General features: G+C 40.5%; 1 protein-coding gene across 1 annotated transcript in view; it reads right to left on the minus strand.

Annotated features, from left to right (window-relative positions):
• Positions 1 to 576: 576 nt before the first annotated feature.
• Positions 577 to 12,604, minus strand: part of KIT (KIT proto-oncogene, receptor tyrosine kinase) — a 55,100-nt gene continuing 43,072 nt past the window's right edge. The window contains exons 12-21 of the mRNA XM_065633738.1: positions 12,366 to 12,470; positions 12,168 to 12,278; positions 10,397 to 10,547; positions 8,527 to 8,615; positions 8,053 to 8,180; positions 5,755 to 5,877; positions 2,973 to 3,084; positions 2,776 to 2,875; positions 2,015 to 2,120; positions 577 to 877 (exon numbers count right to left, since the gene is read on the minus strand). Of these exons, the coding sequence (XP_065489810.1) occupies positions 752 to 877; positions 2,015 to 2,120; positions 2,776 to 2,875; positions 2,973 to 3,084; positions 5,755 to 5,877; positions 8,053 to 8,180; positions 8,527 to 8,615; positions 10,397 to 10,547; positions 12,168 to 12,278; positions 12,366 to 12,470 (1,151 nt within the window). The 3' untranslated portion in view covers positions 577 to 751. The remainder of the gene's footprint in view (positions 878 to 2,014; positions 2,121 to 2,775; positions 2,876 to 2,972; positions 3,085 to 5,754; positions 5,878 to 8,052; positions 8,181 to 8,526; positions 8,616 to 10,396; positions 10,548 to 12,167; positions 12,279 to 12,365; positions 12,471 to 12,604) is intronic.

A 12,604-nucleotide genomic window follows, 5' to 3' on the forward strand; every position in this document is an offset into this window, starting at 1 on the left:
GTGGGGAACAGCCTGGTGGGCAGTAGCACGTACACCCACAGAAACCTCACAACTGGTCTGCAAGGCTGATAGCACGGGTGGGAAATAACGATGAAGATTCACGTTCTTCTCCCCTCTGCTGGGTCAAACCCCAGAGCTCCCAGGAGTGTTTGCTGCTGTGCAGACCAACTTTGGAAGGGTCTCAGTCCCCTCACCTCTCTTGCCCAGGTACACCCGGCACCCTTCCTGGTCTCCAACATACAATGCCTGCCTGGGAAAGCTTCTCAGGCTTGGCTGGACATGGAAAGGGGTTTGCAAAGCCATTAGCTTCATATTAATTTATTTCTTAAATTCAGCAAAACAAGATTAACTAGAAAATGACTGTACGCTTCCCAAGCACAGATCCAGACAAGAATCACTGCAGATTTGGTTTGATCTGTAGTCATCTCACTCCACGCCCTGGCTCAGGACTTTTTTTGTTGGTTGTTTTGTGGTTTTTTTTCCTTCTGATCTGGCTCTCTACTGCAAATACACACAATACAGCAAAATATATACAGCTTCAGTTAACATTGCAATGATGCCTGTAACCGTGCTCAGCAGATTAAGTTTATGTGTAACAGTGTGTGGTAAAGGACAGCATTACAACAACATTTCAGCTACACAGTGGTAGTAGTGAGTAAAAGTAAGAGAAATTATTGAAGTCATCCCTCTCTCACCCCCTGCACAATACAAACAGCTAAGACACCTGGGGTCCTCTTCTTCCAGATGCCACTCAAACATCTTCACGTACCAGGAGAGGCTGAGTAGATGAAGCGCTGCTACCCACTGAGTTAATCCTCACTGAGTGATCTGGAGCGTTTCCTTGACTGGAACGTGGACTTGAAAAGTTCGCATAAACCTGCAGAAGCCAAAGACCGGCATCAAAGCTGTGCAGAACGCTCCCTGCCCGCCCAGTCGGAGAGCTCTCCTTTCCCAGCCTTTTCCCACTGGGTCCTACACACCAGCACAGCACAGACCAACTCAGGTGTTTCTTTGCAAATCTAAAGACATTCAAAGGGTCTTGGGCTTAACTCCTCTTTTTAAAAAAGAGTCAAGGATCTCAAACTCAGTTATTAAGAACACCACAGCTTCCAACTGCACACCAAATTTCAACTGAGCTTGAAAAAACACAGCTCAGATTATTAACATACTCCCCCAGAAACCTCACTAATATTTCCTTTGCATTCTTGCTTTTGTTTTAGTAATGCCTGCACCTGCCAAAATACACTACAGGATGCAATCAAATGCCAGCAGCTTTTAGTTTGCTCTTTTCTCAAACCACCAGGAAGCCATCTACTCAGTGCCCAAACAAGGCATCCAGAAGGTAAAAGGAAGCTTTATTTTTAAACCAGGTTTTAAACTTTTTCAAACCCCAATAACACACTATGTTATTGCAGGAGAAAATCCAAGTCTCTGATGTGCCTCCACTTTTTCTTTGGACTGTTTTGTCCAGTTACTCCTTGAGAAAAAGCTTTGGTCAAAAGAGCAGTGAATATAGTTTGCCATGACATACCTCCAAAGTTACATAAATAGAGCTAGGGGAAGCAAGTGAGAAGAGGCAGAAGGGCACTGAAAGCTCAACCCCTTCATCCAGAAAGCTCTTCTAATAAAAGCTAAATATACTTCACTTCTCAGCTTTTTCCCATTGGAATAGAATTTTTCATCGTTTAAGATAAGGTGAATTTATGCTGTACCACTGCATTTTATAACACCAAAATTGTTGTGTCAGGTCTATTTTGAATGAGAAACATCAACCATCCAGAGTCAGCTGGTACCTGTTTCAGGCATGGGCCTAGACAGTTACTGTCTAATGGCACAACAAAGCAGAAGCAGGTAGCCCAGGCATCATTCCTACCACCCAAACTTACAGTGCAAAGCTACATAATTAATAATGGAAAATTAATGAAACTCCCAGGCTCTTTGCTCCACATAGCTCTAGTCTAACGTCTTACTTGAAACTGCTTTGACTCCAAAAATATGATGATCCATAACTTACCCGGGGGGCATTATCAGAAAGTTGCTGCTCTATCAGCTGTACGATTTGTTTAAATGTGGGTCTCTGTAAAGGATCAGCATCCCAGCAACTCTTCATTATGTCATACCTGCAAAGACACTGAAATTAAGTACTGCTGAAGAAGAAATCCTGAGAGTTCTCATCTCACCTCCATTATTATTTCACAGGAAAGTGTGACCTAGTCTCGCAGTTTACCTTCTTTAAATGACTTTTAAGAATAGAAATAGTGCCGGTAACACCTGTGCTTGTGACAACAAAGGACTCAATACTAATGGGAGTCTCTGGGGGCAGTTTTCCTTGACAGCTTGCTAAGTGCTGATCCATTTACAAAACAGGGAATTAGGGATGGCTCATAAAGAAGATCAGTAGCCGGTCCTCCTGCTGTCAGGAAGTACAGCACAAATGCAGGTGCTGTAGAGTCTGGTGACAGATCTCACTGACTGCTTGACCTGAATTAAAAATGTTTAATTATGTTCTGTGACCTGTCAATAATTTATTGACACAGAGCAGATGTCATGACAAAGTAATCAGATGGCACACGGCATGAGTGCATTTCATTGCTTGTAACAACACAGGCATGTATTCCGCTAGTTAGATTAACATGAATTACTTAAAAAGTGAAAAGAACTTAAAAAAAGAATACAACAGGGCAGTGCAATGAGCCTTCACACAATAATGGAAGCTTCTCTTCCTTTGCATCATTGCTGATGTTTGGTGATTAGAGGTGCTGGGTGCTCGCTTACATTTCAGGTGGTGCACACTCAGGGCTGAACATCCTGTATCCTTCCTTGATCATTTTATAGAACTTGGAGTCCACAGGCATCCCTGGATATGGGCTGCTTCCTGTTGAGAGAGCACAGGAGCAATGTGATTTCTGCATCTGCGGTAAAACCAAGATGAAACAGAAGTCACCTGAAGTACAGGTCTTGAAGGAGCTTACCTAAAGAAAAGAGCTCCCAAAGCAATATCCCGTAAGACCAGACATCACTCTCAAAGGTGTAGACACAATTGAAAATACTTTCAGGTGCCATCCACTTCACAGGAAGACGAGCCTTTCCAGGGGAAAAGGAATAAATTAGGACAATGGATATACAGCACACAAAATTTACGAGAGAAAACTTATGAGATAAAATAAACCTTTTCTACTTCTTACGTGCTTCAAATACTTGTTATATCAAGAAATAGAAGTATCCAACCAAAAAATGGAAATCTCAGCATTTTAGAGTCTTCAAGTGCTGCATGGTTATTGACCTATCTTTTAGTGGGTCTACCAAACTCGTGCAGTTCCTTGCACTCTTATTTTCTGTATACTGTGTGATTCCTTCTGTCTTACTTATAAGGGATTGCAAGAATCCAGAGCAAAATAATATATATGACCATGGCATTGTTTCTTATGCAAACATGCAAGTCTTATTCCATGGACTGGCTACCATAGGAACACAGATGTGATTCACATAGATGCTTTAAGGCTTTAATCACCAGTTAAGACATCTGCATTAGCTTCTCAGTGTACCAGGAAAAAAAAAAAAAAAAAAAGAAAATTTACACAAATGAAGCATATATTGACATTTTTCATAAGTTTGTAGCATGCTAACTAACAGAAAGCCTTTGGATATGCCTCCACCTTCCTCTCCCTGCTTTGCCCTTTCCTTCTCTGACTACAGTAGCTGGTCAGGCTTCTGTCCTTTGCATTTGTCCTGCTGTGGGAGAAACCAGACCTCTTCCTTTTAAATGGTCTTGCAATGATGGGTCCAAAGATATATTTCAACCAAAAAAAACCTTGATGTCTTGTAAGGAAAGGAGAAGAAACAGAAAAGGAGGTAAATGGAAAGGAAAAGATTTAAATGAGGGGGAGGAAAGGCAGCATTTGCCATGGGCTGGCTGACCAGAGAGACAACCCGAGTTGTTTATTTCCTGAACACCACAGACAGCAAACTCTCTTCTTGGCTGAGCCTCCAGCTGCTGTCAGCAGCGCTGCCTCCCAGCAGCGTCCACAGCCAGTGATGCCCCAGCGCTCCTCATCTCCTTTAACATCAGGCCAGATGCAACCAGACGCCTCCTGCAGCCGCTGCTTCCTCTCTCCCCAGGCAGCTGCAGCCTATCCTCCTATGACCCTTCCAGGCTACATAAAATCCTGTTCTCAGGCAACTCAGGAAACTTAAAGGGTATCCTAGACATGTAAAATGTAATTACTTACTGCCCACTTCCCTCCTAAGCTGCTGGCCTGCACTTCCCACTCCCAGGAACCTTGACTGATCAAGCAGCTCCTGACCTGACCCTGAAAGCAGCTTTCTTACACCAAAGGCCACTCAATATTTTGCCAGGACAGCCATTCCTGAATCATTTCTCCTCCTGTTGTTGCCTAACCTCAACTTCTAGGCACTTGGTGGCTGGTACCAACATTGGTTTTGAAGACAACAAATAAACCCATCTCTCCTGTAGCCTGAAATAGGGAATGCTGTAGGTATCTGGAACATGAGGGACCACCGTGTGACAGCAAAGCAGCAGAGATATCTCAGATACCTGAGGTGCCATGGACTGACGGGTTAACCGAGCATGGCAAACCACTGTGGTGAGACATGCTCAGGTGTTGGATTGCCTAGGTGGACAACCTTCAGCTTGTGTGTTGTCATGTCCCTCACTAATGACCAGCTGCTGGAGCACCCAGTGGGGCTGGGGAGGAGGGCTGCCTTGGCAAACCTGGATCTTCTCTCCTTTGAAAAATGGTACCAGTGAAAACCTGCGTACTCAGAAGGCAGTGGATGGCTGCATGTATCTGATGCAGACTTACAACATTAATCCAGGCACTGCAAATCGGTTTGAGAAGCAAAATACCTACACTTCATAACACATCTGTCAAACCTAATCACAGACAGACTCGATTTTCTTTTGTAGTAGGGCTCCTTTTACTGCACTAGAACTTTCAAGGGCACTTCGAGTACTGCCAAGGTAATCTGCATCACTTCGAAGTGTTTTTGTACCTCTGGAGAGGCCTAGTACACACCAGTGTACTCTTCTACATGGGAGGTTTTAAAGTTTCTCATCAAAATACACTGTCTTGTTCCAGCCTTGTTACAGGGTTTTAATTACAGATGCAAGTTAAAGTTGCATGTTACACACACGAAGTTAAAATCCGTATATGGCATCAGATAAAACCAAGGCTTTTCTGGCTCCCACTATGCCATAATCAATAAATTTACACTTCAGAATTCAGTTTCTTTTGTCCAGGTGATGCTTTATAGCAAAGAACGTGATGCAAACCCCTGATTATTTAGATATTTTAAAAATAAACTATTTCAGTAATGGGCAAATATAGCAATTCCCAGAGAAAAAGTTTCAAAATAATTATATTCAGGATTAGGCTACCAGAATATTCCAATGGCAAAACTTGCAATTACTCACAGAGCCGTAGCTTTTAGTATATTCAGACATAACAGAAAGACTGGGCATTATATTGGTACAGCAAAAAAATCTCATCCAGTACAACATACATTTAGACACCAGCACTTTTTTTCCAGTATAACAACATGTATATACCAAGGGGTCTGTCAGCACATGCATCTATGTTAGGAATTGCCTCTCCTAACATTCCTGACCAGTATGGATATGTATTATATCAGAACTGGGAAATCTAGATTTCCACTTAAGAAAGACTTTACAAGTCAAGACAACAGGAATTCCTGTAACTCAAAACAGGTGGATAAAGTATCATATATACTTACGTTTCCTTTGACCACATAATTTGAGTCATTCCTTATATCTCTTGCCAGGCCAAAGTCACAGATTTTTGTTATTCGACCATGAGTTAGAAGAATATTTCTTGCAGCCAGATCCCTATGAATGCACTAAACAACAACCAAACAAACAAAGCTATTTTATAATATCCTTAACAGGCTGTTGCTTGGTTACATGTTTACTTAGCTATATAACTTAGTGGATTATGCATTTTAAGGCAAGCTGAAAGTCATAATGAAGCCATGTGTTAATGAGCTTACTCAGATGATTAAACATTCTGGTGTAGTATCTCTACTGTCATGACATTGATCCACATGGTTAAGGTTGTCTTTGCATTTATTTTATAAAAGACCACTCGCAGTCACATTGAATTTTCTAGTGTTTCATGTTTGAAGCTGAAGTTTAATGTACTTTTTCTCTGACTTTTTATCAAAAAAATCACTGGCTTGTTTCCTAACACAGGAAAAATAAGCGGGAAATGTCGCTTGTTTCTAGAATAATTCCAGTCTTCTATTAAATAACTATTGTGGTTAAAGAAAAAGTGCTGAAAAGCTGAAAATAGTGAAAAATATGGTAAAACCTCAAAGCATACAAGTCTGGAAACTGAATCCCATTTCAGAAATACTCCTCTGGAAGACCTGAGTTATTAAGTACCTAGGAGAGCTTTATAAGCAGACCTAAGGATTTGAAAATACTGGGAATTTTCACATGCCAGTATCTTCCAATGAACAGTCACATGTTCAATGACCCAGACAGCTTATATCCCAGTTTTCACTGGAGAAGTGTGCATGTGTTTGTAACTGCAGCTACAGATGGGTGTCTGAGTTTCCCAGCAGTCGCATTTCTTTGCATGCAACTGTTGAGGCCATGTGCCTTTGTTATAGAACAGAGGTAGTTTTCTAACAAAATAATCTTTTTTTCCATCTGGAAAGGAGAGTGTTAAGCTCCTGCTTTACTGATAGTATGCAGTATGCAGGCCACAGCTGCCTAAAAATATCTGAAGGTGGTTCAATTTTTGCTTTTTTCCTTGAAATACAAAACTTTAGGAATTTCTTATGAAAAAAAGACTTAAAATATCAAGAGTTATGCAAACCAAACTCAGAAAATAACTGCAGGTTGCATAAGCAACTTCATCTCTGTCCCTTTTGCATGCTTACACTAGGAACTATTTTTAACGACAATTACTGTCTCAGGGGACTCTCATTCACCTCCCAGTCCAACATATTCTTCAGTTTGCCTACGTAAAGCTGACAGCATAACTGCACTGAAGCAGTAAAGGAATGGCCAAGCATCCAGCATGTCTTTGCCTTGCTCCTTCAGAAGCAGTACAGTTTGCAGTGAATTAAAGACTTTGTCCATTCGAGGAAGCCCTGTCTTGTGATTAAGGCACCATGTGCTTAATACGGGAATTATCCCCCCAGGAGAGGTTCCTATCCCAACTCCTGCATAGAGGCACTTTTATGCCTCTGAGCCTTGACACAGAAGTTACAGAAGAGCAGCTTGGTCTTCTGCACTGCTGGTCTGTGTGGAGAAGCATCTTATTCATCAGCCCACACTACTCTGCCTTTACTAGTTACAGTTAAGAGCGTGTATGTACACTATGACCAAAGAGGACCAAGCACAGTTATGTGTTAGTGTAGTGCAACTCAATTCTGTGATCCTTTCATGAATTCCTCTTAATTCCTATATGCCAGAGAAGCCTGAAGAAATAACTCCTCAGGGTTCCTATGAGTTTTGGTGCCTTCAAAGCCATCAGGAGCTCTCATGAAACTATTTGGATGCTCCAGGAAACAAAAGAAGGGCTGAAGATCAAACCTGTAAGAAGCACCACCCAAGAGAGGCAGCTGCACCTGCCGTCTCCCAACACATGACATCATTCACCAGTGGAGCCTCGGGGTGCCACAAACATACTTTGCTGCAGTTCCTCTCCTCTGTCTCTTCTCCTGACTGTTCTGTGACTAGTTTCTGCTCATGAGCAAGGCCACTGATTCTACCATGCTGAACTGTAGACAGGCGACAGCACTGCTTCACCTTGACTACTGTACACCCTGTATCCTGTTTTATGGGATATACAACACCACTTTTGGCCAAAGAGCACAGTACAGAACTCCAACACTAGCCAATGCTTCAGGTACAAGAAGGTGCATATGAGTTTGCAGTGCTTGTTGAAAAGAAGACAAAAATATTCAACATTTAAAGATGGGGATCACATTAAAACACTGAAAGTGATGCTAAAGGAAATCAGAAATCTGATCCTTTCCAGCTCTGAAAAATTCTTAACTTACATTTTTGGAGGCAAGGAAGCTCATGCCCTTTGCCACCTGGTAAGAAAAGCTTAGTAGATCTTCAACATCTAGAGCAAGTTCATCATCTTCCAACATAGAAAGGGTAACATCCTGATCAGTGTAGGATCCTATGCAATATAGACAACAGCTTTAAAGTGGAGAAAGTGTATTCATTTAGAAACAGAGTTGTCTTAATGCTAAACAGAACAGTGATCTGAATAAGTACCAGACTGGGGTCACATAAACAGCCCATTGCCAAAAAGCAAAAATTAATCCTGATACTCCACTTAAGTGTGGAGAAATACAAGACAGCTTAATATAGCATATTGTTCTTTGTCAAGCCTTCTCATATCAACTAATGAGTTTTAATTGTCCCCACCCATGAGAAAAAAGTATGATAAAACTGAAAAAATCCAGGAAGCCCCTCTCTCTGCACTTCCACCAGCAAACAGAATTCCTTGTCATTGCACTCACCAGACTTTGCTGGTCGTTTTTTATCAGCTTTTGGTGGGACTGCATATGACACTCCTGGTTTCATGTCCATGTACTCATTGGCAACATCACTGTAGAGAGAGCAGATGAAATGAAATATAGTTTAGTGAAAAAGGTCTCAAAAGCCATCCAAAGAAAGAGCCCAAGTTATGCCAACCTTCTGAACGTAATGCTTTACAAATTATCAGTAGATTGAAAACTTATAGGTGTGTAAAAAAGATGAGGAAAGGCCTATACAGAAAGAGAAGTTTGTCAGTACAGCTAATGATACATCACAAAGTTTGGAGTTTGCTCAGGTGAGCAAGCAAAACCTTTATACGTATACTGTTTATACAGACTTCACTCTCTATAAATTAACATCCAGGTGTTTCACAGGATCTGCTGGTGCTTCCTTCTTCTGCTTAGGCCAACTTCTACCAGAATATTTCAGCAACTCAAGTGGCAAATGAAACGCAGAAGACAAATGGTAAAAAAATGTTGAATTCAGAGATTCCCAAGTTCTAAAGGGGATTTGTACATATTTCAAAGAATCAGCCGAGGCTTGGGACAGCCATCTGCTACATTTTTTAAGTTTTCTTATTGCTATATATAATTCAAATGTACAGATTTTCATACTATATGGTTTATAAATATACGGTCAGGCACCTTTAGGAACGGTGGGTGTACTTTGGTGTTTTTCACTTCATCGCCGTTAGAACTCATATACACAGCCCTTCCTTAGTCTGAAATATCTGTTTAGTTTATGAACAATAAACGCAGCCACAGAGCTAACATGGAAAGTAGCAATGAGATCACCAATAGCTTCAGTCACCACCACAAAGACATCTGACACATTTAGCAGCTGCAACCTTACAGTAAATACTAATATGAGAATTTGGTAAATACTCCGCTGTTAATACCTCAATTTACAAAATGTGCTCCAGCAGCAAGATTCCGGCACTGAAAAGAGGGCACACCTCCAATGGCAAATCACAGATTAGTGCTCATCACCTTGGTGGTCCCGACCTCCCTGGGCATCACCAGATAACCATATATTGCCAAACAGCTTCACCAGTACTACGTCTTGATGGAACAAAGGACTTTACCACCTCCTAAGGGTCTGCTTCGCTCTTTGGTGTTTGCCAACACAAAGTAATGGGCCCTCTGGGGCAATAAACAGACTAAAAATAAAAATGGGCAGGTATTGTTACAGCCCCTAGGTTTTGGTAAGTTATGTTTCCCTCACTTTGCAAAAGGAAGGAGTGAGTAGGACATCTGCTTGGAAATGTACTTGGAAAGAGCTCTGGGCTTGTATCTAAAACAGAGCGGTTAAAAATATACAGATGAAGTAACTAAAAAAAAGTACAAGAGCAATCTCAGAGTCGTGACATGGGTCGTGTCACCACAAAATCTAGCAAACCATTGGTGGCAGCTTGCCTCTGATACTGTAAGGTGCTGGTCTGCAGCAAGAAGTCATTTCTGAAGGCAGGAACTTAAGAGAGCTCAGAGTATTAACATTGCAACACTGGGGGAATTGTCATTCAAGCGGCTAAATGAGCACTGCCAATGTTTAACAGGAACGATAAACACAAATACGTACATAGACTAGAGCCAAGGAGTTGCATGAAATAACTACAGGAAATTTGATAAAGAAGTAAAACAGTGAGTGTATACAATCAATTGCTCTCTGTTAGAATAAACCACTCACTGTACAAATTGTGTCTTTAATTAAATTGTTTCCTTTCACAGCAAAGAACCTTCAAAGCCTGCTGCATGAAAGGATTCTTCACATTTCTTATTCCTAATAAACTTTGATATCTCCTCCTTCCCAATCTTCTAAAACCACAAATACATTTCAGCATGTCATACTTACGCCGCATGCTCTGCCTGATGCACAAGGTTCTCGTAAACTGCTGTTTCTGCGTGTTCTTCATGTTTTGGACAAATAAATGAATCTCGTTTACGTCTCAGAAAATTTAAAAGATCACCATAGCAGCAATATTCTGTAATTACCAGAGTGGGACCTGTAGATGTACATGAGGTTTAGAAAGCCAGTGAGTATTGTTTTCACAGGAGAAAACCTTACCATAAAGACAGCATTCAGCCAAGCACACAGGCCAGCTATTAAAAATAACACTGCCTAGCACTGTCTAGACTTGAAAAGTTATAGAAAAGTAACCCAGCATCTTTTCTTTCACAGATCAGCAACTATTGTCCAGCTAAAGCTGTGCTGCTCCCAATTAATTTCCAGCCCCCCCACCTCAATAGCATTGCATTGTATGAAAATTAAACAAATAAGTCTTTTTCTCTTTCTTCATGTGATAATGTTTCTGGCCAGACACATCTGTTTGATTTTGCTCACTTCCTGAAGGAAGTTATTTGTTCCAAATGTTAGAGTAATTCAAGCTTCAAACATTAATCCTTTTGATTCACTTCTGTTTACAGTAGAGCTTCACACTCCTTCAGTAATGTTTTGGAAATGATGTAGTGTTATATTCTGCAGTATAATAGGAAAAATCATTCAAACAGAACAGCCTGCTGCGATACAAAACCACATTGCACGAGGTTTTAGAATATTAAAATGAAATCGGAAAGGAGAATCAAGTCATCTCCAGCATGGATGTTTACAGATCAAATATATGTTTTCTGAGTGAACGACTCCAGCTACAGCCCTTGAATATGTAATTGCGCTGCATATTATTTCATCTGTAAGGTTATTCTGTACCATCATTCCCTAACCTCACTCACTAGTTTATTTCATTATTTTGCAGTTAAAAATTTTAGCTTTTGTAATAGCAAAGGTAGTGTTTGTGGCAGAATTTTCTTACAGACACCACATTTTTTCAGCTGAGACAGATATGCACTCAGACCAGTGAGTCTGCTTTGTTGACTGCTTAAACAAAAATGCTTCATCCTATTTTTAAATCATTAAATGTGAAAGTGAGAAATTTATTGCCTCCATCTAAAACTATGAATTTTTACAAGCTCCTTTTTTTGAGAAATGAAGCGAAAATTCAAAAAGCAAATATTTGTTAAAATGCACATAAATTACAAATACAGGACTGTATCACTCTATATTGATGATTCAGCTGTTTTGTAGCTTTTACTACGTATGAAAACAAACTCATTAAGTTAATATTAAATGTGAAACATTTGGGCTGTGCAATAGTTTATTTGGCAAATTCTTTTTCTCAACTTTCTGCTGTTTAGCATTTGTAACTTCAGTGGTGCCTTAACAGATACATTTACAGCTTAAACAGAAGGCTGGAAGACTACACAAGACAGGCTTGTTGACTTCACCTTGGATACCAACAATTTGTGAGTAAGTGTAGTTGAGGAAAAAACTTATGCCGTACATTTTGTCGTGTCTCAACAAGAAAGTGCACAATGGCTCACATGAAAGAGAATAACACCAACTTTCCTTTTTAGCTGCAGCTACAGTGGTCTCATAACTACTATTAGGATGAGCCTAAAATCTAGATTCAGTAATTCACCGGTGATAGTCATGATGATCTGCAACCTGCCTAAGCAAGAAACGTCTTTAGGATTTCTACGCTTAGCAGCACTGGATTCTTCTTCACAAGGTTCCTCCTTCTCGCACTAAAAAGGAACACAAACAATCAATAATCTGTTGATAATCCCACCTCCAATAGTGCAAGCTCCAAGTAGATTCACGATATTAATGTGGTTTCCAAGGTAACTCAGCACTTTAAGCTCTGACATCAAGGCTTCTCTTTCTGTTAAATGGGCACTTGCTGCAAGGCAAAGCACGATGTTCAGTAGGTAGCACATCAACCAGAAGGAAGTGAGAAAAAATTGTACAATATATTACAGCAACTTACGTTTCAACATCTTTACTGCTACTGTCATAGCAGCATCAGATTTAAATAGGCCATAAGCAGTGGCTTCAACAACTTTTCCAAAAGCTCCAGCACCAAGGGTTTTACCTAATAAAGCAAAACAAAGTATTCTGTAATGACTTGAAGTACTTCTTCCTGAATGCTTCAACAATTCATTTTATGATATCAAGGAAGCTATTCTAGATACACCAGCTTGCTTTTTGTCCCAAGGTACATATGAG

Source organism: Caloenas nicobarica, chromosome 4, assembly GCF_036013445.1.
Source record: "Caloenas nicobarica isolate bCalNic1 chromosome 4, bCalNic1.hap1, whole genome shotgun sequence".
Classification (NCBI taxonomy): Eukaryota; Metazoa; Chordata; class Aves; order Columbiformes; family Columbidae; genus Caloenas; species Caloenas nicobarica.